General features: G+C 39.7%; 1 protein-coding gene across 1 annotated transcript in view; it reads left to right on the forward strand.

Annotated features, from left to right (window-relative positions):
* The window catches only part of ZNF423 (zinc finger protein 423), a 320,613-nt gene that overhangs the window by 163,239 nt on the left and 131,030 nt on the right, over positions 1-26,344 (forward strand). Inside the window, exon 5 of the mRNA XM_040328727.1 lies at positions 8,805-8,889. Coding sequence (XP_040184661.1) covers positions 8,805-8,889 — 85 coding nt within the window. The remainder of the gene's footprint in view (positions 1-8,804; positions 8,890-26,344) is intronic.

Raw genomic sequence — 26,344 nt, forward strand, 5'->3', positions numbered from 1 at the left:
TCTGTAACGAGCGATCGCGTGTGCCCGGCGGCGATCGTGCCCGCAGGGCACGCGCACAGGAGTCGGGGGCGAGCGCAGGGGGGGGGCGCGCCCCTGGTAGCCTGCGAGAGAGCCGACGTAGTATTGACGGGCTCTCGCGCAGAGCCAACCTGCCGCCGTAGAATGACGGCGGCAGGTCGGCAAGTAGTTAACGGATGCAACAATTATGGATTTTACAAACTGTTCGGAAATTTACTGAAAGTTGGCAACCCTGCTGAAGATATGCAGACTCCTTGCTATGTTATGGTAGTGTGCTAAAAGAGACCAACCAAAAAAAAAAAAAAACATTAGGTACTGTCTCAAAACAATAACCTTGTGCTTACTGTCGCAGTATTTTGATCAGAAGCCAGGTTCAGAAAAAGGGTTGCTTCTATGGATTTTACCTGTCCGTTATTTAGATGGGGTAGACACCTACCTCCGTGACCTAGTACAGCACATTGAAAAAGTATTATTAACCCTTGAAATTTTCCACATTTTGTCATGTTACAACCAAAAATGTAAATGTGTTTCATTGGGGTTATATATACCAACACAAAGCGGCACATAATTGTGAAGTGGAAGGAAAATTATAAATGGGTTTCAATTTTTTTTTTACAAATATGTGAAGTGTGGCATGCGTTTGCATTCAGTCCCCCTGAGTCAATACTATGTAGAACCACCTTTTGCTGCAATTACACCTGCAAGTATTTTTGAGTATGTCTCTACCAGCTTAGTACATCTAGAGAGCAAACATTTTTCCCATTCCATTGTAGCTTCGGCTGTATGTTTAGGGTCGTTGTCCTGCTGGAAGTTTAACCTCTACCCCAGGTCTCAAGTCTGCCCCAGACTCTAACAAATTTTCTTCTAAGATTGCCCTGGTTTTGGCTCCATCCATCTTCCTATCAATTCTGACCAGCTTCCCTGTCCCTGCTGAAGAAAAGCATTGCCGCAACATGATGCTTCCACCACCATGTTTCACAGTGGGGATGGTGTGTTCAGGGTGATGTGCTGTTAGTTTTCTGCCACGCTTGGCATTTGTTTCAATAATGGCTTTTTTCTTGCCACTCTTCTATAAAGGCCAGGTTTGTGGAGTGCACGACTAATAGTTGTCCTGTGGATCAATTCTCCCACGTGCAATGTGGATTTCTGCAGCTCCTCCATAGTTACCATGGGCCTTTGCTGCTTCTCTGATTAATGCTCTCCTTGCCTGGCTCGTCAGTTCAGGTGGATGGTCATGTCTTGGTAGGTTTGCAGTTGTGCCATACTTTTCCATTTTCGGATGATGGCTTTGGATGAACAGTGCTCTGTGAGATGTTCAAAGATTGGGATATTTTTTTCTAACCTAACCCTGCTTTAAACTTCTCCAACGTTATCCCTGACCTGTTTGGTGTTCCTTGGTCTTCATGATGCTGTTTGTTCACTAAAGTTCTCTAATAAACCTCTGATGGCTTCACAGAATATTTTATGCTGAGATTAAATTGCACACTGGAGTCTCTTTTACTAATCAGGTAAATTCTGAAGGCAATTGGTTCCACTAGATTTTAGTTAGGGGTATTGGAGTAAAAGGGGCCGAATACAAATGCATGCCACACTTTTCAGATATTTATATAAAAAAAAGAATTGATAACCATTTATAATTTTTCTTTCACTTCACAATTATGTGCCACTTTGTGTTGGTCTGTCACATACAACCAAAAATGTAAATGGGTTTTAACACGACAAAATGTGGAAAATTTCAATGGGTGTGAACACTTTTTCAAGACACTGTAAATGTGTTACATGTTTAAAAAAGATTGAAAAAAATTGCATTTAATTTGTTTTTTTTTCATGTTGTGTTGGGTCCCCATATACACTGACCATGTACACTGACACACCCAACCTAATTTAAAGTTTAGGGATTAATTATTCTCATTGACATTACGTATAGTAAGTGGAGCATGGCATTGTGGCAATTTGCAAGGCTCAAATTTAATACTGTCATAAGTATTATATAATAAGAGGAAAGTACACATAGGACAATTGTGGGACACGAGTTGTACAAAAGAGCTGAACATCTACCAGCATGAGGATGGTGCCTTGGGGGAGACGTACCTGCACAATTCAGAAGAGGAATGGGGTTGCATAATTAGAGGGACTTAGACATTTTTGCCCCTCTAGCTACAAAGCTTATGCTAGTCTGGTGTTTGGATGGAAAAGAGGGGTGGAAAGAATTGTTTATATAGAAATGTAAAATTAACCCAATATACTGGGTCTGGCACATTTTTTAAATTTTTTTTTTTTTTTATATATTCCATTGACTTTTATTTAGAGGGATCCAAGATGGATCTCCTAACTCACAAGTTTGATTTGTTAATCTGTTTGTGACTTTTTTATAAATGGTTCAATTAAGCCATGTGTTTAAAATGGAAGTCAATGAATAGACACATCCATTGAGTATTAAACCCCTTGGTAATTGCAACATTTTGTTGCAGTGCCTCTACTGCAGCCCATAGGATCTGGCACCCATAGTAGATTGGGCTTTAATATATATATATATATATATATATATATATATATATATATATATATATATATATATATATATATATATATATATATATATATATATATATATATATATATATATATATATATATATATATATATATATATATATATATATTGCATAGTTAAAATCTTGTCTCCAGAGCCGTCATGTAAAATATGAGGCACATTGATCAGGGGTAACGATTGCTACAGATGGAAAAAAAATGCCCCTTTTCCCTACCTGATTCTTGAAGTGAACCATTAAATCACAAGTACCCTGTAAAAGAATGTTCTTCACTCTGTAAGAGCTATGGGTGTCACTGGTATCTGATACTTTGATTGTATTGTACCCTTGTCCCCTGCTGAGTTTTGTGGTTCCTTCCACCAGCTGCTACATGACTACAGGGTTCCTTTAAGCTAAATTTCAGTAGACATTTTAATAGGATTCAACCAAGTTTCTTACTAGCTAGCATTGATGTATGTGACATATGGAGCAAATACAACGTGTCTATGAACCCTTGGTAACCATTAAGAATTTTGATGAATCACTTGGCAATAAAAGATTGTACATCATAATTGTCATCATAAATTGTATATGACAGAGATTATATTCCGCTAGAGTATACTTAAACTAACAACACGTATTCAAGAAAATTTGGATGTGCATGCATAATCTAACCACCTCTTGTCTTTTGGTCCAGCTTATTTTCTAAAAAAAAAAACTAGTCACAGCAAAGTTCTAGTATAGGGTGAAGACGAGGAGTACACAGGCAGTCCCAGTGTCAGTTTGTCCCCGGTAATCAAAATGACCAGTTCAGTTGCCTGTCACCTGTGCCTGGGCAATTCTAGTCTAAAACACAAAAAAACCTAACTGAAGAACTGCTACTTATTTGTTTAACTCTTACACAAATACTCTGTGGTACTGACTTTTGTGGATATCAGCACATGTGAGCCCTTGCTAAGTGGAAGACTGAAGCCCTGTACACACAGCCAGAAATCCTGTTTGAAAAACGTCAGTTTTCCCGACCGGATTCCTGCCAAGTTTGCCTTGAAAAGCCATGTATACACAAAGACCCGCCATTGTTTTGAATGGCAAGAACGCGGTGACGTCAAAGACTACGACAAGCCGGCTAAATTACGTTCTATGCTACCGCGCATGCTTCGAATTGTTATCGAGCATGCATGGTTTATTTCCCCTTCATGTACGCATACAGACGACCGGTTTTCTCGTCAGGAAACACTCTGCTGGGAATCCCGACGGGAAAATAGAGAGCAGATTCTCTATTTTTTTTCCCGGCAGTTTTCCCTGTCAGGAAAACTACTAGGGAGCATACACACGGGCGGGATTCCCGGGCAAAAGCTCTCCTGGCAGTTTTCCTGCCGGGAAAACCGCTTGTGTGTACAAGGCTTTAGATCATTTACAAAATTACCTTTTTTCTCCACTCAAATTAGGTATCTCTGGGATGATAAAAAAACATTTATCAATTTACACTCACAAGATAAGATGTATAAATGTATCATAGAGTAGCATGTAACTGTAAATTTACATTGCCATGTTAACTCAAAGGACGAATGTGAAAATATATACACAGTACACATGGGTAAAAGCTACTGATAATTGTAACTTCCCAAGGAATTCAGCAAAGTGCTTTATGTAGTGCAATATGCCCTGATTTTTGTGAATAATGAAAGATACCTTAACATGGCAGCAGTACTGATGTGGGGGCTTCTAATAATATAAAATATGAATGAAAGTCTGTAGGTGTTCCAGAGGGATGCACAGGTAACAGATGTTTACTCTGATGCCTGATACAACAGATGGCCACATTGAATCATCTTGCAACTTTGGTCATCTTGGTTCCTGGTTATCGCTCAATTCAGACAGAAATATAGTAATGAGTCTAACTGACCATACACTAGATCTTGCTTTGTTTTAATGCCTCCTTTAATAACCTTTCCTTTTCCTTCTCACTTCTGTTTGTTTAGAACGAGAAGTGCATGTTTGTTGAAGCCATATGCACTACTCTGCATAAATCCCATAGTCCCTAGTCCCATACCTCCCAACATTTTCAGAGGAGAACGGGGGACAGCTATCAGCAGAAGTATGTAGGCATAAGAAATCCCTTCTATCACAGACCCTTAAAGGAGAATTCTACAAAATAGTTAAACCCACAAGTGCTTTTTTTTAACCACTACTATTCCTTTTTATTGGCTTTAATACTGGCTTTTGACATTTACAAATGCAATCATTTAGAAATTGAATGAAAGGTTTAGCACTGTGAAACCCCTTTTAAAAGACAAAACATGCATTTTATATACAACTGTAAAGATCAGACCAAAAGGAGGAAAGAGGGACTTTGTTCCAAATCAGACAGTCCCTTGAAATCAGGGACAGTTGGGAGGTGTGCCTAGTTCATCTTGGGGGCAAGCAAGAAAATGCAGCTGTCAATCACTGAGAAGGGAGGGCACAGGGCAGAACTTAGAGGCCACACTGTTCTGGACTGATGTTCTTTGCGTGCATATTGACACATTAAAGAACTGCATCTGAGCATCACAACCCAACAACACCATTACATTCATATCAATTTCTCTATGCTTTATTTTGCTGCGAAATCAACTTGAAAAACACCCTCTAGCATTTTTGGCCATGGCCATCTTTAGTAAGGGCAGATGATTCATGTAGTATTTACTTCTTGGAATCCATCTGCTCCTGAAGACTCCTGGGATGTATGACATCATTTGCCTAGGCCTTGAAACTACCTCTCAACTTTCGAACTTGAGAATTGGGGACATTTCAGGGAGCGCTGCAGCAAAAAAGTGGGTTTGGCTAAAGGGCCATGGTTAAACAAAATGTGGGGTTCCTTGTACCTACAAAACATGCTTTAATTGCTCTGCCACCAACTGGAGTTTTAGAGATTCATATAAACCTCGGCACAATTATAAAAAAAAAAATCCTTCCAATACATCTGGTTTTGTATATACTGAAAATAGTCAGAACTTAAAATAGAGGATTATGAAGGACCTGAGGAACTCTGGGATGGAGACAAAAAAGAAGTACTGCAGTGCATGTAGCACATGGTAGCAAATTATGGTCATAGTAAAGTTGCGCCTAACAGTGGGTGTTGATTAAAGAGGGATGATTAAACAGAAGCTCAGCCTAGTTGCTGTATACAGTGCAGCATTGCTTGAACATATGAACATCAGAATGAAATCTTATCTCAAATGTCAAATATGCACTCTAACACTTAGGGCTCATTCACATTAGTGGTTGTAGGGGTGGTAAACCCGTGGCTCAACCACAGGGTTTTACCACCTTTCCAAGTGCTCCCCCTTTAGTTGCAGAAGCCGGGGTGTACATATGCTGCAGCCGCGATGCTTTGCGGCTGGAGCGATATCCCCTGATGCATAGGCAGGGACTACTGCCCAATAACCCCTACCCATTCAAATGAATGAGGGTGTGCTGCAAAGCACTACTTTTTCAAGTCATACCAAACCGCTTAATACTGCAGTACCATGCAATTTGGCCACAAACACATTGGGCAGCATGTTTACATGCATTATGGGAAATGTGCACAAAATGCTTCTTTCCTATACTGTGTTCCAGTGTGAACCAACCCTTAGGGTAATGGATTTGAGAGAGGGAAAGATCACTGTTCTATTGAAGGAAGGATCACTATGGTGTATGGAAGAAAATGAGGCATCACTATGGCACATAGAAGGCAGGAATGATCACTATGGCACATGGGAGGCAGGAAGGATCATTATGGCACATGGAAGGCAGGAAGAATCACTAAGGTACACAGAAGGCAGGAAGGATCACCAAGTCACAGGAAGGAGCACTATGGCACATAGAAGCCAGGATCACTATGTCACATGGGAGGCAGGAAGGATCACTATGGCACATAGAAGCCAGGATCACTATGGCACATGGGAGGCAGGAAGGATCACTATGGCACATGGAAGGCAGGAAAGATCAATAAGGCACATGGCAGGCAGGATTACTATGGCACATGGAAGGCAGGAAGGATTGATATGGCACATGGAAGGCAGGACAATGACCCTAAACATACAGCCAGAGCTATAATGGAATGGTTTAGATCAAAGCATATTCATGTGTTAGAATATGCTTTAGACCTAAATCCAATTGAAAATCTGTGGCAAGACTTGAAATTTCTGTTCACAGACGCTCTCCATCCAATCTGACAGAGCTTGGGCTATTTTGCAAAGAAGAAAGGGCCAAAATATCACTCTCTAAATGTGCAAAGCTGGTAGAGACATCCCCAAAAAGACTTGCAACTGTAATTGCAGCGAAAGGTGATTCTACAGTATTGACATGGAGGCTTAATACAAATGCACGCCACACTTTCACATATTTATTTGGAAAAAATTTGGAAAATCATTTTTCTTCCACGTCACAATTTTATGTTCCACTTTGTTGGTCAATCACATACAATTCCAATAAAAGACATTTACGTTTTTGGTTGTAACATGGAAAATGTAGAAAATTTCAAGGGGTATGAAGGCAGTTTAAATATGTACATGCCAAAAGGTTTGTAATGCTAGGAGGCCATTTGTGATGCAGAACCGCTTGCCAGACAGAAGAGCTAGGTCCTAGGCCTCCAGTACAACAGCAGCATAGCTTGGTAAAGAGTACACTGCCGGCCTGCTAATTCATCAATTAATGAGCTGCTGCAGACTGATGTATATACAGAAGACCCTTTTTGGCTTTTGGTGCTGCATTTCCCTATTTTAATCTGAGCCCTGCTATACAGACAGTTGCATTTTTTTCTACCTAAACTAGTTGCATTTAAGAATATATATTTTTAAATAAATAAATAATTGCCTTACATTTGGTTGCAAAATAAAGGAGTGGCAGCATACTATTGGACTCACCCCTCTGCTCTCGCCTTTTGCAAACAATTTCAGTGTTACCTTGCAAGCATTGTGTAAAGTAATAGTGCCCTAATCACTAGAGTGCTGTTCCCCCTCCCAAATAAATTTAGGGGTTACAGGGAGTAACAGGGAGTTGACATCAAGACAAATTCTGGAACATATAATGGTTGTGTGTAAAAAATACAGTAGATTCATTTTTATGGCTGCATAACTAGATTACATGGGTTTAATAAATATGTCTTGAGCTTTAAAAAAAAAATAGACATTTAGGCTGTGATTAGGTTAAAATAATAGATGATCAGTAAAGTTGCAGCAGGTGTTCAGAAAGGCAGGTAAAAAACACTGTTCACCTGGTAGAGCTGCATGATTAATTGTTAAAGGATCAGATTGCGTTTCTTCCCACCTCACGATCTTGGCAAAGCATCTTCCTGATTCTATGCATTCTATGAGATCAGGAAAAACCTTGTAACACTTCCTTCTTTTAGATCAAAGGGATGAACTTCAGTCTGTAAAGGAGGGAAGTTTAACCACTTGTTGTTTTACAAGTTAAAATCTGTATTTTTTGCTAGAAAATTACTCGGAACCCCCAAACATTTTTTAGAGACATATTATAATAATAATAATAATATTATATATTATTATTATTTTTATTAGAAGAGACCCTAGAGAATAAAATGGCAGTTGTTGCAATATTTTATGTCACTGTATTTGCGCAGCGGTCTTTCAAACATATTTTTTTGGGGGGGAAAAACACACTTTAATGAAAATGAAACAGTAAAGTTAGCCAATTTTTTTTGTAAAATGTGAAAGATCATGTTGTTAGATGATTGTACGCCGCAAGAACATTGAGAGAATCGTGATCTTTATTCTAAAAAAAATTGTGATTCTCATTTTGGCCAGAATCAGGCAGCTCTAGCGGCTGGTAAAACAAAAAGCTGTGATCTACTTGAACCTCTGTCTGGGGATCACTTACTGACACCCTACTTATACTATAGCCATAGTAAACCCTTGCTGTGGCAATGGTGCCTAGCAGCAGATGGCCATCAGATTTGTAGTGATTTATATAGATAACAAAGGCATTTGAAAAATACATTTAGATAAAACAAATGTGTGTGTCTATATAGGTTAGAAACCTAGCTATGGTTGCTATGAAATCATATAGTATTATCTACCACTAGAAATATTTCCTTTGAGATTAAGGTGACAGAGGGCCCCTTAATGGTCCTGCTATGGGGCCCGATAACAAATATGTATGCCCCTCTTGAAATGTGATTGCTTAACATAAGTTAATAACAGTATTTATTTTTATTTTTTCCCCATAAATGTGCTGCTTATGTCATCTGCTCTTATTTTTGTATATTAAATAGAAGAAGACTTATCAATGCATCAAGTGCCAGATGACCTTTGAGAATGAAAGAGAAATTCAGATTCACGTTGCCAACCACATGATAGGTAAGCATTTTCCTCCTTTACAAAAAAACATTTTCCCTGTTTTTAATAAAATTCAATGGTTTCTTCCTGCAGTTGTAGATCACGCCGTTCTGTTCCAGATTGAATATGGTGCATATTGAGAAATCATTCGTTTTATTTTATTTTTAATGGCAAAAAGCACTTTTATTTAGCCATGCAAAAAGCACCTGTCGACTGTCAACAGTTTAGAGGCAATTATACGTCAATTCTTTTTGTGCCATGACATTTTGGGAATTTGCAGCATTTAGCCAGAAAAGTGCAAGCAGTTACATCCACTCATACAGATTTGTCAAAGCAGAATACACTTTGAGTTCATTTTATGTTCCTTTTCTGGCTTTTTTGAATTTCTTGTCTATGTCTTTGGTAGAGGGCATACTGGGGCTGAAACATTAAAACGTGAGAAAAGAAAGTTACAACAAAGGTGGAGTTGTTGCCTACAGCAACCAGATAGTGTTATATTTGTGGAACACAAACAAGAATGAATAGCCATTATTGGCAGCAATATTGTTAAGTTTTCTTTTTTTTAAGTATTCTTTCTTTAGCCTTCTCTAGAGGAATCATTACTTTGCAGTATTATTTTATTGCCCATTGTGCTAAAATCCAAGAAAATGGTCAATTTCACACTGAGGTGGTTTGCAGGTGCCATTGCGCTAAAAATAGCGCCTGCAAACCGACCCTAAACAGCAGCTGCTGTTTCTCCAGTGTGAAAGCCCAAGGGCTTTCACACTGGAGCGGTGCACTGGCAGGACCGCTCCAAAAGTCCTGCTAGCAGCATCTTTGGAGCAGTGTGTTTTACCGCTCCTCCACCGCTTCTTCCCATTGAAAGCAGGGCGCATTGTGGGCTGTATTAACCCTTCTTCGGCCACTAGCGGGGGTTAAAACCGCACCGCTAGCGGCCAAATACCGCTGCAATTCCGACGGTATATCGCTGCTAAAAAATAGCAGCGCTATACTGCCAACGCACCTCCCGCCCCAGTGTGAAAGGGGCCTTTAAATTGTGAAAAATGTATCACTGGTGAAAAAAAAAAAAAAAACTGTGGCAAGTAATGTAAGCTGCAGCTAAAGTGTTTTCACCTAAGGCTCCATGCACACAGAAGCTAAAAAAAGCTATAAAAAACCGCCAGTAGCTTTGCAGGGAGCCTTTCAACGGTTTTTAGCGTTTTTGCAATAGCGTTTATTAGCTTTTTTCAGTGTAGCATGGCGAGCAGCTTTTTTGAGCGTTTTTTGCCGCCGAAAAACGACACTTTGAAAGCACATTTCGGGCGTTCAGAAAAAAGGCAATAAACTCCAAAGCTCATTAACACTAAAAAACGCCCATGTGTGCATGGGCACATAGGCTAACATAGAGTTCAGTTTATGGGGTTTTTAAAAAAACGCCAATAAACTGCAGTTTATCAGCTTCTGTGTGCATGGAGCCTAAGGCTTCATTTCCATTGACGTTTTTACAGCCACTTTTCTGAGCGTTCATGCCCACCATGACGTTTTTGAGCTGTAGATGGCTGATCCATTTTAAAAGCTGCAAAAAAAAAACCAGGACCAGTGCGTTCTGAAGCTCCAGCGTTAGAGCTGTAAAAACGCCAGACGTTAAACGCTCAAAAACGTGCAAAAACGCTAAACGCTACCGCTGCGTTTTTGAGCTCCAGCTCAAAAAATAAATATAATAATAATAAAAAAAAAAAAAAAAACATGGACAGGCGTTTTTAAGCTGTAAAAAAGGCTAAAAAAAGTGGCTGTAAAAACGTCCATGGAAATGAAGCCTAATTGTGAACTACCAAACCAACAATGTAAATACAGATAGCCGCACTAAAATAAAATATAAACATCAATGTACCATGGCTGGTGCATCATCTCCTTCCATTTTAATGTAATGCTGCTCAAGTGCAAAATGTTGCATTTGTCAAGGAAAGCCTGCATTTGATCTGCTTTGCCTGCAATTCGAACACACCTCAATAGGACATGCTGCTTCTGAAAAAACATAAAGCGGACACTACACTTCTCCACCGAGGTCAATAGAAATCTGCTGACCTGCATTTGATGTGCATTTTAAATGCACGTCAAACACAGGAAAACCCTTATTCACATGACAGCTTTGAATTGCTTAAAGCTAAAAACTAGTTTACTGAGCATAATGAAATATGTCATGTCATAGATCTTTGTAATGTGTTATTAACCACTTGCTTACTGGGCACATAAACCCCCTTCGTTCCCAGGCGAAATCTCAGCGTCCGGCACTGCGTCGCTTTAACTGACAATTGCGCGGTCGTGCGACGTGGCTCCCAAACAAAATTGGCGTCCTTTTTTCCCCACAAATAGAGCTTTCTTTTGGTGGTATTTGATCATCTCTGCGGTTTTTATTTTTTGCGCTATAAACAAAAAAAGAGCGACAATTTAAAAAAAATATATATTTTTTTTTACTTGTTGCTATAATAAATATACCAATTTTTTTTAAAAAAAACTCTTTTTTTTCTCAGTTAAGGCCGATACGTATTTTTCGACGTATTTTTGTAAAAAAAAAAAAAAAATCGCAATAAGCGACTGGTTTGCGCAAAAGTTATAGCGCCTACAAAATGGGGAACAGAATTATGATTTTTTTTATTATTTTTTTTTTTTACTAGTAATGGCGGCGATCTGCGATTTTTATTGGGACTGGGATATTGCGGCGGACGTATCGGACACTATTGACACAAATTTGGCGCCATTCACATTTATACAGCGATCAGTGCTATAAAAATGCACGAATTACTGTATAAATGTGACTGGCAGTGAAGGGGTTAACACTAGGGGGTGAGGAAGGGGTTAACTGTGTAGCCTGGGTGTGTTCTAACTGTGTGGGGGGAGGGGGGTGACTGGGGGAGGTGACCGATGCTGTGTCTCTATGTACAAGAGACACAGATCGGTCTCCTCTCTCCCTGACAGGACGTGGAGCTCTGTGTTTACACACAGAGCTCCACGTCCCTACTGTCACCTGCCGTGTCACCGACGATCGCGTGTACCCGGCGGACATCGCGGCCGCCAGGTACACGCATCGGGTCTTCGGCGATGCGCCGGGACAGTTTTTGCACATAGAAGGCAGTGTTTAAACGGCCACTTGGCACTTGAGAGCCGCGCTGCGGACGTATTTTGTCTATAGCGCGGATCTCAAGTGGTTAAATAAAGCCATAGTACATATCAGATGATAATATTTTCACTACAGTGCTATAGTGTGCATAGGAAACAAGAATGTACTGGGAGCTAACTGCTGGTATGTGCAGGGAAGAGAGATCAGAAGCACGGGCCCTACGTCCTATGCAAGGGCATTAAAACCCCACAGACGTACCCTGTCCTCAAGTCTATATGTTCTCCTGCAAGTTTACAGAAATTAAAATATACACTGGTCTAGGGCCGAAACAACTAATCGATTAATCGACAACTAATCAATTATGAAATCGATTACAATTTTCATAATCGATTAATCGGCGAGTAACATAATGGGGTTAAAAAAACTAAAATTAGCCCCTCATTAGTACAAAAAAGCAAATCGCTACTGTAAATATTACTTTCACCGTCCCACAGTAAAAAAAATGAACCCCTTACAGTTGCGATTATTTGCTCTTTTTGTACTTGTCTTTGTTTTTTAACCCCATTATGTTACTAAACCTCTTAGGCCGGGTTACGCCTCTGTTTTTTGGTGTTTTTTGCAGAAACACACTACCGTTAATTTACATGTTTCCCTATGGGACACGTTCACATCCATGATTTTTTTTCAGCTGCTACATATTTGGAAAGGGAAGGACATTTTAACGCAAAACGGTGCTTTTTTTTTTTTTTCTTCAGTATACTTCAATGGAGAAGCTGCAGAAAAGCATGTAATGTGTTTTTGCGGCAATTTGTGTTTTGTAATTTGCCCAACAATAAATTGGCCCAAAAAAAAAAAAATGTTTTTTTTTTTTTTTTAAGGCTATTATGCGATTAATCGATTAATCAAAACAATAATCGGCCAACTAATCGCTTATTAAAATAATCGTTAGTTGCAGCCCTACACTGGTCAGAGGTTAACATTGCAGTAGAACTCTGGTGGGCTCAGTCACAAAAACTGTGAGTATACAGTACAGTGGGGGTATACAGTGGTGGAGGTGGTAGGGTGGGATAGATTAGCACAGTGCGGGGAGGGGGTGAGGAAGTGTTCAGAAAATAAGATATGTGTTTTTCAATACATTGCACAAGGGTTGTTTTAACAATAAACACTTTCAGCTTATTAAACTCTAGCTTTAAATATTTGCTAAGATCTCAAACATAGACTATAGCAGCTGAAATTCAATCAATTGCAAGTTTCTTAAAGCATAACTTGTGCTTGTGTTGCATTAAGGAAGCCATTTCTTCAATAATAGGCTACAAATACATGGCAGTAGAGAAAAATTGACCAGCACTTTTTTTTTTTTTGTGCACATGTGCTGCCCGCACTGTCCGTTGACACCTACTGTGCTTTTGCATTGTGGAGCCATTCTAAATGACAGTAGTTCTAATGTCTTCACTATGGTAAGATAGATCTAAACACAGTCTAAAGTCTTCACTATGGTCAGATGTGTAAAAAACAGTCTAATGTCTTCACTATGGTCAGATGTGTAAAAAACAGTCTAATGTCTTCACTATGGTCAGATGGGTATAAACACAGTCTGTCTTCACTATGGTCAGATGGGTATGAACACAGTCTAATGTCTTCACTATGGTCAGATGGGTATGAACACAGTCTAATGTCCTCACTATGGTCAGATGGGTATAAACACAGTCTAATGTCTTCCCTACAGTCAGGTATAAACACAGGATAATGTACAGCTGGGAGCGGCTGCTAGCAATAATCGCGAGATAATCTGGCAGACTGGTTGTACCCAAGTTGATCGGTCAACTTGGTACATTCAGCCTGCCCATTAATGGTTTGGCAAAGATTAGAATCGGCGAGGATGTGGACCTGTCTTCCACAATCTGTGGTGTCAGCAGGAAGAATGGATAGTTTTAAAAGACTCTTGGACATGCATCTTGGACATGCAAACACAATATATGGGGCTATGGGAAATGATTATCTACATACATGCACACAAACCAACACAGGTTGAACTGGATAGACTGTTGTCTTTATTCAACCCTTTCTACTATGTAACTATGTAATGTCTTCACTATGGTCAGATGGGTATAAACGCAGCCTCATGTCTTCCCTATGGTCAAACAGGTAAAAAAAAACACTGGGGTGGATTCAGTAAGCAATTGCGTCTGCGTATCCATAGATACGCAGCGCAATTGCTTAGTTGCGCCGGCGTAACGACTTTTCTGTATTCAGAAAGCTTGTTACGCCGACTGCAGCCTAAGATATGACTGGCATAAGGCTCTTATGGCGTCGTATCGTAGGCTGCATTCTTACGATGGCCGCTAGGTGGCGTTCCCGTAGTGGTCAGCGTAGAGTATGCAAATTGCATACTCACGCCGATTCACAACCCTACGCGCGCCCGCCGTACGCATTTTACGTCGTTTGCGTTCGCCGGGTTCCGCGTAAGGCTGCTCCTGCTATTAGCAGGGGCAGCCAATGCTAAGTATACCCGTCGTTCCCGCGTTGCAATGTTTGAAAATTACGTCGTTTGCGAAAGTGAATCGTGAATGGCGCTGGACGCCATTTACATTCACGTTAAAGCAAATGACGTCCTTGCGACGTCATTTGCCGCAATGCACGTCGAAAGTTTCCCGACGGAGCATGCGCACTACATTTGGCGCGGGAACGCGCCTAATTTAAATGATCCACGCCCCCTACGGGATCATTTAAATTACGCACGCTTACGCCGGCCATTTTTACGGAGCGCCCACGCAAATTACGGAGCTACTGCTGAACAGAGAAGGGCCACTGAAAGATGTTACGGGTATGTACCCTTGTCAGTGTTTTTTTTTTGCTATTCAAGTTGACAGTCACTTTAAGGAAGAACTTTCTGTCCCATATTCTTTATAATCATTAGCTACACTTACTGTATTTCATTTTAAATCCTTGTATTACAATGTTATGCTGAACTGCATTTAATCATGTTTAGCCAATGAGAAGTCTGTTGTATGAGAGTGTTTGATATTGCTTTCTGCAATAGACATTTTTTGCAGTATGGTGAGTATGCTTTGTTCGAGTACGTGGATGAGATTACGTTGACTCGCAAATATCGAATGTCTAGATATTGGTAACCTTTATGCAAAAGATTAAAATGATGAGCACATCTGTTGCTGTGGCTGTACAAGATTTCATTTGTGTTTACCTACCTATTAAGCTGTCACAGCAGCTGGAACATTTAGAGAAGGAAGGACTGAAGTAGGTTGCTATAAGGAATATGAAATCTTCCTCTAAATGTAATTAAAATCACTTATTTAGCAAGTTTTCTTTAGCATACTGATTATATTACTTTTTAAAATTTTATGTTTGTGCGGACTCGATTTGCACTAGAAGATGAACTTTTGTGTGCTTTTAACCTGAAGGCCCAGGGCATATAATCTGTTTACTGGGAATACATTGATTTGTTCTCTTTTTCTCTGTCTGCCATCCTGTAAAAGATATTTGAAACTATTCTGCTTCAGAGCAGGGATCTCTCATCTCAGTGCCTGTTTAAGTGGTGATATCAAGTCACTTGCGATGCCAAGCTGGCAGTGCCCAGGGTTTGTTCTCCTGCAGAACGTGGCAAAGCAATTCTGCAATTGCTCCTCTTGTAGCAGCCGGCAGATAGCAACAAGGGCTTTTGGGACCATAAAGCGGGAAGCCAAATTATATTGATAATAAAGTTGAGGCCGTTTGTGAAAAGGGCTGCCACCTCAAGGGTCTTTGCAGGAGTAGGAAAACACCACATTTGCATTTTCCATTTCCATATATTGACTACAAAAATGGCCTTTACTCAATTAAGACTTATAGCTTTTGGGATGCATGCAGCAATTTTATGAAATATTTACCACCTTATTTGCATTTGCCATATAAGGTTTTTTTTATGTATTTATTTTTTATATTATAGCCACAAAGAAACTGGAACCCTCTTGATATAGACTTGACACAATTAGTTTTGCTGTATTTCCATTTAAACATTTATTTTTTAAAGTAGCAGACCTCCTTTCAGATTGCTACATAAAATAACTATATATAATGTAAGGATCTTTATTGCTGAGGAATAGTTAGATCAAACCGTACCAGTGGTCAGTTTAATTCATTTTTTTTTTGGTTTTTATTTAAGTTTTCAGACTGAATCTTAAAGTGGAATTATGGTCTCCTTCTTTTTTTTTTTTGGATTTTGAAAGGAACATGGGTGGGTTAAACCATCCCTTTTGGTTTCTGCTATCTGTATCCTCAATGAGGGATGTTCCCCTACTTCCTAGGCAGACAATGTTAAAATGGGGGAAAAAAATTATGAAAACACTTAAGATGTTTTAATGCTTCTTTTGTTGCACTGACATTACAGGACATTTGGAGAATTATCGCCAACGGGGACCACTACAGTAGTAAAAACTTGGTATGAGTAAAAGAAAGTTTAAACAGAAAGTAATAAGGTATCTTATTCTGATGCAGAACAATGAGAGATAAGAAATGTACCAGGCTAATAAATTTGTTGAAATCGGATTGGAATGAAAATCCTAGAGCCAGCGCCATTTTAAACACAAGGTTTCCCTGAAAAGGTTAGTCCACCCATAACCTGCTGTTTGGATTTTGGTAAATGCTGGAGAATAAAGCCATTTATTAATATCTTGCATCGCTTAGGGTTGTGGGCAGTGAGGTATATGATTTAGTTGATCACATCTGCTGCAGCCCATTCAAAGAAGTCTCACTTTCCTTATATGATATTTTTATATATTTTTGTTATTGTGGAGAAGACAATTTTGAGGGATTTACCCTTTATGCCTAGTACACACGTACGGGATTCCAGGCGGTAAAAAGTCAGCCGGGAATCCCGTGGGGAAAACCGAGAACCTGTTCGGTAAGTTTTTTCCAACTACACACAAGAGGTTTTCCCGACAGTAAAACTGCGATAGAGCTTTGGTCGGGAATCACATAGGAAAACTGCCGGGAAAAAGGCCGCCGGGAATCCCGTGGGAAAAAACGAGAGCTGGTTCTCCTTTTTTTTTTTTTTTTTTTTCTGTAGTTTTCCTGTTGGGAAAAACTGCGATGGAGCATACACACAGCCGGGTTTCCTGGCCAAAAGCTGTCATGGCAGTTTTCCTGATGGGAAAACTGGTCGTGTGTACGGGGCATTTGAGTTCATTGGTAGGAACTGAAGATGCCTCACATGTGGCCGAAGGTGAATAAGGGACCACTGACAAGCATTGCAAGTTCCAAAACCCATTCCTACGCATAACACTAAAGCATTCATGCGTTTCAAGAATCGTGGGATAGCTTCAACAACAAAAGTTTACCAGTCAGATGGTTGACATACAAAGGGTGTACTTTTTGTGTTTACGTACATAAAAATAGCCTTTTTGTGCTGAAACATTGGGACCAGAAATAGAAAGAGTAAAAATAGATTGACATAATCCCATCAAAAATTGTAAGTGGCATCATAAATTAAATGCTGGCACCCTCAAGTGCCAGCATGTGCCCTCAGAGATCTGAAGCCTGGAACTCCCTGTAATGAAGCCGTAATCTATTAGAGGGAACATCAAGCAATGGCATGGCCTCCACTCCATGACTTACCAGTAGTCATTCGGCCTCCCATCCCATTTAAACACCAGTAGATAGGGGCAGAAGGGGGCTTTCTAATGCTAGACTAAAACTGACAGTTACCTGTTGGAGTTTCCCAAAGTGATTGGGAAATTATTGAAAGGTACGTACATGCCACTGATTTACTGTATTTACCAATTTGTGTTACTTTAATAGCTACACTGATCAATAGATACAGATTGTCTTGATAATTACATCTGTATGTGCACAAAAGTAATTCTAGATAAAAAGGGAAATGTTTTAGAAGTCACTTGTGTCAAAAATTTTTACATTTTATTGGAGTTAGACAAATTTAACCTTTATTAACAAGTGTAAAATGGAGCTCTTAGGAACACTGTGACTGTATTTCCTGGGTAATTTGCAGTTGTATATTTTATGTTAATTTCAATCAGATTATTGCCCCCCTGCTAGGTTTACTAGAGACTCACTGTGATATGAATGATTTCTATCAACTCCTGTTTTTTTTCTCTTATTTAAGATTTGGCACCTTTTTCTTTTCTAAGATTCTGAATTACCAGTGCTCTGGAATCTTGAGAACAAATAAAACCTTACAGCCAAAGTAACTCACAGTGAGAATTAATATAAAATGGCAAGAATAATTACAAGGAAAACAGCCCTCACAGATGGTTTTTCTCCCATCTAATGTAATAACTGTTTACTAAACTGTTTATTTTCTACTGTCGATTAGGAATGAAATATTGATGCTTGCTCACTCATTGAAATTCTCGTATTTGCTCCCATTTTTTCTCTTAAATGCCTTATTTTTTCATTTGATAATGGCGTTCTAATTTATGATTCTATATTCATTTTAATATTATGTATGCTGCAGCAATTGTTGCCATGTTTGGCAAACAATGAATCCTATGTGATCAGAAATATAAATTCTGGTCTGATTATGTGGAATAAGTCCAGAGTGATGCGTAGAGCTATTTTTGCATTTCTACTAATTGCCTCTAGTTTTTTAGGAGAGCCTTAATTTTCTAATTCTAAAAGAAAGGAACTTTAAAGCATGTTTAGACTCAAAACCAAAAATGAAATATATTGCAGATTCCCAGTTCTCGGATGTCTTATTTCAGACTTTTCCTTTCCTATTTCTGTTCACCAAGTGATTCTGCCAGTAACACACTTCTTGTCCTATTGACACACCACTCACTTATCCTACTGTGTAAGGATAGCACTACTAAAAACGTTGTATTTAAAACATAGATTGGTGGGGTTTTATAGTCATCAAAACAATGTTACTTGCTGATGAGGTGCAGCACAGGCAGAGAGAGGAGGAGGTTGTGAGTTGTCAAGATTTTTGGAAAGGTCAACAGGTATTTTTTTGCATTGGTTTATACACAGATATAAGAAAACACTTTTTCAATGGCATATTTAAAAGCATTAAAAGAAAAAAAAAAAGGTTAATTGTTAGGGTTTACATTTACCATTTAGTAAAAATTGCATGGTGTGCTACAAATGCAATAAGAATTGACATCTTAAAGTAGATCCTCACTGCATCAAAGCACGACCAACCAAAAACAATCTTTAATTCATTTTTAATATTCAAAGCAAACTAACCATTGATCCATGTCTCCATGATTTAATTTGTTGAGAAATCACTTTGAAAAACACCCCCTAGCATTTCTGGTCATGGCCATCTTGAGTAAGGACAATTGCTTCTTGTAGCATGTTTACTCCCTGGAATCCATCTGCCCTTGGCTCAATCATGCATGCAGGACAGTGTTCTTAGCTGAGAAAACCCCTCCTCCTTTCCTCCTGAAGACTCCTGGTATGTATGACATCATTTGCCTAGGCATGGAAACCAGGAAGTAAAATGCAAATAAAGTTTAAAACAAGTAAATCTATTTACTAATGCTAGCAGCATACTAATTTAATTATTGTTGATTTAAGAGAGTGATGTTCCACTTTACGATATTGTGTGCATTATAATTAGCAGATGTAATTAAAGAAGGCCTAATGACTAAAAGTGGACAAGCACATTCCTATGTTTTGACCTACAACAAAGCCGAAAACCGAACAGATTGTACAAAAAATTTACTTTGTGAATAAAACACTAAAGCATTGGACTCTGCACATTCTGGTTTTAAGCAGCCTAGACTACTTTCTGCCTTCTGGGTTATATTGGGAGATTGATGTTTTATGTTTTTCTTCCCAAGTAGGTCCAACCATCTTCCTTAGTTTAACAGTAGACAATCTCTACATCCAGTTTTTCCTCAGGCGTAAACTACTGAATTACATGCATAATCCAGGAGAAAGAGTTAAAGATGCAGTTTCTCAGTCACTATGACTGTAAGGGTAGATTTAGATGTGCATCTAAACCTTCCTCTCTTCTGAAGCATGATTCGCGTTCAGATCGCTTTAGAGGCAATTGACAGGATGCGAGGAGGCAATGTGATGCCTCCTTTCCACCTGTTTTCATGCCACTTTTGCTGACAAATGCACCACAACTGCGTGTATTGCGAGAAGTTTCAGGGCATTTATGGCGCTTCCCCGTTCTCCTGAAAGTGCTGCGATTAGTTCATGTTGGGAGGATTTTTCCACAGGCACAAAGCAATTATGGCTGGGGCATGTAAACATCCCCATCCACTGCCTATTGCAGCTTAATGGGGAGCGGTTAGGATGTGGTAAAAATTTGGCTCAACAAGGCATTTATACCACTCCCAACCACATGACTAAACTTTGCCTAATATTACAACATCTCTATACCCTTGCCTCTTTTCTGATCTCTTTTGATCTCGCTGCACAAAATAACCTTTTTAATCAAGTTCAAACTTAATTTTACATAACCTAAAAAAAGGCCTAGTAGAGATGCACCAATAAAATACAGTCACTGCCTGGAAAAAAAAAACCCTGCTTACTCATCAATACTGACAACTCCTTTCTGATAAATTATGCTTGCAATTTTAGTAGTGGAAACATCAGGAAAACATTTTAGCCAGAGGACTCCAGTAGATGCAGAGTTTTATGAAACATTGCTTTCATGCTAAGCAAGAAGACTGAACAGCTATAGAAAATTTGAATGGCAGTAAGATGCCGTGACAGCTTGTGACCTGGACATGCTGGGGATACAATTTGTATATTTATCTTCACAGTGTAACATTATTTTTTGCAAAATCTGCTAAAATTTGGCGTTATCGTGGGGCTACCTATGGGACTGCATTGTTTATTTTTAGACTTTAGATCAGATTTTATGCATCTCGGAAACCACAATTATAAAGTTTAACTTTTAGACCTCAAGGCTGCAGGATGTCTTTTTCCTTCTCTGGACACCTATGTTCAAGGGGAAGAAAAAGCAGCGTTAAAAGCATAGCCAAAGCCCTATTTTTCATGCACATTGTTTCCATTGGTCAGAATATTCATTTATTTTGGCCATTGGAACGAACACTTATGCCGCGTACACACGATCGGTCCATCCGATGAGAACGGACCTCGCCTACACACGATCAGTTAAAAAAAACGATCGTGTCAGAACGCGGTGACGTAAAACACAACGACGTGCTGAAAAAAATTAAGTTCTATGCTTCCAAGCATGCGTCGACTTGATTCTGAGCATGCGTGGATTTTTAACAGATGGTTGTGCCTACTAACGATCGTTTTTTTCCCATCGGTTAGGAAGCCATCGGTTAAATTTAAAACAAGTTGGCTTTTTTTTAACCGATGGCGCCCACACACGATTGGTTTGGACCGATGAAAGCGGTCCATCAGACATTCTCATCGGTTTAACCAATCGTGTGTACGCGGCATTACATACGTTAGCCACGTTGGCCTTTTTTTTTTGTGGCAGACTGTTCCTCTCCTGAATGCGCTGACTCTAGATTTTTTTTTCTACCTCTAAATGCCTGTGTGCAAAACACATAGGATAACATAGAGGGTTTTTAGTGGGAGAAAAAAATGTCAAACACCCTTTCAAAGTGAAGGTTTTAATGTCCTGTGTTCACGAGGCATTAAAGTTTAAGTGTTTCACTGTTGATAGTGCCGAGTATCAACCAGCGCCATTTCTGGCTTATCCTGGGGGAATTGCATTTAGGCAGATTTTGCATGTTTGCCTGAACATTGACCTGCCCCTCAGTCTAAGATCATATGGCCACATACCAGCCCAGAACTTGGACTTACATTTGGTTATGGAAGGCCACTGTGAAATCTTGGAGCAATGACAGAATGGCCAAGACAGAAAGTGATCATTAATATGCGGTTGGTCTGCTTTAGGAAGGTTAACCCTAATAGTCATGTGGTTTATATGAATGATCATTTCAGACTTTAGAAAGTTAGTGACTCTATAATGTATATGGTAGAATCCATAGAATGTTTAGATACCATATGAATTCTGAAAAAGTATTTTGTTCCCACAATGCATTTGAGAGCAATTATATACTGTAAACCTACTTTAGTATTCAGACATTTAAAACATTTAAATGTATTTGGTTTACTTACAAGTATATTAGCAATAGAGTGAATACTTTTTGGTAATTTTTTTTTCGTATTTAGCCCCCAAAAAAGATATCTTTTAGTAAAATACTAGACACGAGCTTGATATTCATAGACCCTGGGTTTTACATTGGTACCTTCAGGCGATAGGAAATTGGCAAACCTTTTGAGGACATGCCCCCTGGCTGTCCCCTTTTAACTCTACCCTACTCCGTGGCTTCTCCATTTTTTTTATCAGTGTCCTAAGGTGATGGACCTCTTCTCCATTACAGAGAAATTGCTCTTAGCTTAACTATTTTTTATTATTTTAGCTAGATATATGCAAAAATGTAACTTGACCAGTCCCTCGATATAGTGTCTGCATCCGTTTCCTTTTTTACAGCCCTCGTTTTTTGTTTTTACCTGATAATTTTGTCTAATAAAGCACTTTCTGTCCTAGGGGGACTGCCCTTACTCGCTTTATTGTATCTATGGAGGAGCAGCATTGTCCCCCTATGACAGGAAGTGTTGGGACTACAAAACACTAATCATTTTTCTCTTCTGAGTAATATGGAGATATTCTGTAATTTTAACACTCTTCCTACTAACATTTTTGCAATAAAACTGCAGAGAGCATATGACACGGGACATCACTGGATTTCATGTATTTTTTGAACTTTTGAAACAGATAAAACAAAATGCGTTCAAATGTATACTTACCAGACTAAATGAGAGCAAGTAAGATAAGTTTATTGTTGGGGATTGTTTACTTTAAAATGATACTCAAGTCTTGTATTGTTTTGCTTAAAAATAACAAACATCTTATACATCCTATGTACAGTTGGTTTGGCACAGAGCAGCCAGAATCCTCCTCTTGGGGAAAGGGAATAGCCGCTCCAGGTGGGAACCCAGACGAACATCCACCGCTGCAGACAACTCGGGTGCAGGCAATGCACTTAGCAAAGCAGGAACACAAATTGTTTCTGGACAGCCGCACTCTGAACAAATTGTAGCCTTTATTGAAAGGACAGCACTACAAGTCAAAGCAAAGTAAAATAAAACCCAACCACTGACGCGTTTCGCACTGAAACTAGTGCTTGGTCATAGCTCATGCTATGACTAAGCACTAGTTTCAGTGCGAAACGCGTCGGCAGTTGGGTTTTATTTTGCTTTGCTGTGACTTGTAGTGCTGTCCTTTCAATAAAGGCTACAATTTGTTCAGAGTGCGGCTGTCCAGAGACAATTTTTGTTCCTGCTCAGAATCCTCCTTCTCGGGTTCCTCTTTGGCTCTCCTGGCCCCTCCCTTCTGCCGAGTGTGACCACAGCAAGAACTTGCTATAGGGGCACACGAGCTGAGCCGCAGCTCTGTGTGTCCATTTAGACCCAGAGCCCCAGCTAGGCCCCACACACTCTCTCTCCTCATTGGTTCACTGACTTTGACAGCAGTGGGAGCCAATGACACTCTGCTGCTGTCTCAGCCATTGAGGAGGAGAGTCCCGGGCAGCCGAGTCTCTCCTGCCACATTGCTGGATAAAAAAACACCTGCCTTTACAATCACTTCGTTAGCCAGCCCTTTTTGCTGCCAATATTCACCTCTGGCTCTAGTTTTTGCAAATTCAACAAATCTCCATTCTGCAGAAGGGGCAAAACATGGCTTTGGCTTTGTTAGAACAATTATACGTTATAGGAAAAAACTGAGGGAATTGCAGTGTACAGTCATTAGGTGTAACTTGTTGACATGTTCTTTCATGGCATAGTAAACCAGCAGTAAGTTGCCTATTTTTATTTTTAAGCTCTAGCTTTGCCATCTCCTTGCTATCTTTTAAAATGTTTATACTTCAGTTAATTAACTCTTAGCATTTACAAAATGTATTATCAATATTATACAGGATTTTTAGTGTCAACACAGGGCTGGGCCAAGACATTGTGCTGCTTGGGTCCAATAATTAAATGCTGCCCCCTCCCCCCCAAAAAAACAACCATGCCCACCAAAAGGCCCCCACATTTATTATTTTATATCATGATAATTAAAACTAAAATTAAATTTATCAGACAGTTAGATTTACTTATATGCAACAGCACCTTACCAGTATGTTCAATTCTAAGGGGCGGGTTAGGGCAGTATATAGACAGGCTAGGGTATTATAGGGACAGTATATAGACAGGCTAGGGTAGTATAGAGGTAGGGTAGTATAGGGGAAGGCTATCGTAGTATACGGGCAGGCTAGCGTAGTATAGGGGCATGCGGAGTGGCCCGGGGGGGGCAGTTGTCATGACACACAACTGCTGGAAAAACAATCTTGGTCGTCAATTATCTGGGTAAATAGAAGAGAAGGAGAGGTGGCCATGGTTCAATTTGCTGCCCCTCTCAGAGCTGCCTGGGTCCAATGGACCCACTGGGACACATGGTAGGGCCAGCCTTGTGTCAACAGCTTGTGCAGTGCTTTACAACATGAGGAGGGATTCCCACATCGATATTGTCTGTGTTGATGGGGGAATCAAGCTAATTTTTTTCCACCAACCCGTGGTTGCAAGAACAAAATTTGCAACATCTCTGGCAGCCTTAGTGAAATAAGCATGTTAGAGGAGACAGATACTGTAAGGCCCCTTTCAGACTGGGACGGTAGCCTCAGTGGCGGTATAACGCCGCTAAAAATAGTGGCGCTATGCCGCGGGAATCGGCCTCTAGCGGTGCGGCATTACCCCCGCTAGCGGCCAATAAAGGGTTAATACCGCGGTTTCCCATTGTTTTCAATGGGAAGGAGCGGTGAAGGAGCGGTATACATGCCGCTCCTCTCACCGCTCCAAAGATGCTGCTGACAGGAGATTTTTTTGTCTCCCGCCAGCGCATCGCCTCAGTGTGAAAGCCCTCGGGCTTTCACATTGAGTCTGCAGTGAAGGAGTTTTTCAGGCGGGATAGCAGCGCTATTTTTAGCGCTGTAGCGCCTGAAAAACTCCTCAATGTGAAAGGGGCCTTAGTCTATTGTTTTCCCTCTATTAGAAAAAAAAGCTCTAAAATCTTTATTGTGTAAAGGGAAGGGGTCAAGGCATCACAAAATACATCCACAGTACCTATTTCTGTTGTCTTAATCCTTGGATTTAAAAATATTCCATGCCAAGTGTGTCTGCCACCAGCCTTCCCTGCGTCTACAGAGCTTGTGTTCGAAGTTTTCCCTAATGACTAGACTGAGGGAACATTTTGACACATCCTGTGTAAGTAAGATCTGCTAGTGGCAGATGTGCTTAGAGAGGCACTTTGAAATGGCGGAGTCCAGCAACAGAAATCTGCTGTACTTTTACGACTTCATCACATAATTCCTCAACAAAAAAAAGACTTGAGTTCCCCTTTAAAATTCTGTGTGATGCATTTTTTACTGTTCCTTTTTGCAATTGCTTTCTGAAAGGCTTTTGGTTTCCTGCCTTATTGGATGGATTACTTCCCCATCTAACATTTGTTTCCAAGTTTCCAATATGTTCTTGATGAACACAACTGTTTTGTTTATGAGGTAGCTTAATAATTGAAGACTCTAAGCTGCATGGGCCTTATCTTGCTCAGCCTCCGTTGGCATGTAATCTAATCCATTGCAAACCAGCAGATTCTGTGTCTGTCTGGCCAAGCAAGTCAAGGGTCACAAAGCCCTTCCTGTGTTTCCCAGACACAAGTGACACAGAGATGTGCATGCTTTTTTTTGCATGATTTTCACAAAACTTTTAGGATTATTCTTTTAGCTAATGTTAATGGCAGCCTTATGAGAACTAATTATAAAATTGTGGTTGCTTGTTTTAATGGAATTGTGTGGCAGTCATAATAACTAATATGAATTGATTTTCAAAATTTTGCAGTGCATACAAAATACATGCGTATGGCCATTCAAGAGTAGGAAAATTGATAATGTGTTGCATGTCTCTTCATATATAATTAGCTTTTTGCATTTGAGTGATAAAAACTACAGATATGTCTTTAAAGTCCTTTTTAAAGAGACCCTGTCTCCACACAATCATTCCTAAACATTTGTATGTGTACGGCAATCTTGTAGCTTCATGTTGGTTCCATCAGTTCCTCATTCAATCTTTCCTTGAGTTACGAAAGCTGTAAAATTGATTGGAATCAAACACTGCAGGTGTGTTCGATTCCTATATTTGTTTGCTTTGCTAATACTGTGTTTCCCTGAAAGTAATCTTGGGTCTTATATTAATTTTGGCAGCAAAAGACACAGTAGGGCTTATTTTCAGGGTAGGTCTTATGTAATGTGCAGTCTTGTCTCCCCCTCTCTCCCTGCCTGACAGGAATCCCCAGTATGAACTGAGGTAAAATGCTTGTAAAATCCTATAATT

This window comes from Rana temporaria, chromosome 11 (assembly GCF_905171775.1).
Source record: "Rana temporaria chromosome 11, aRanTem1.1, whole genome shotgun sequence".
Classification (NCBI taxonomy): domain Eukaryota; kingdom Metazoa; phylum Chordata; class Amphibia; order Anura; family Ranidae; genus Rana; species Rana temporaria.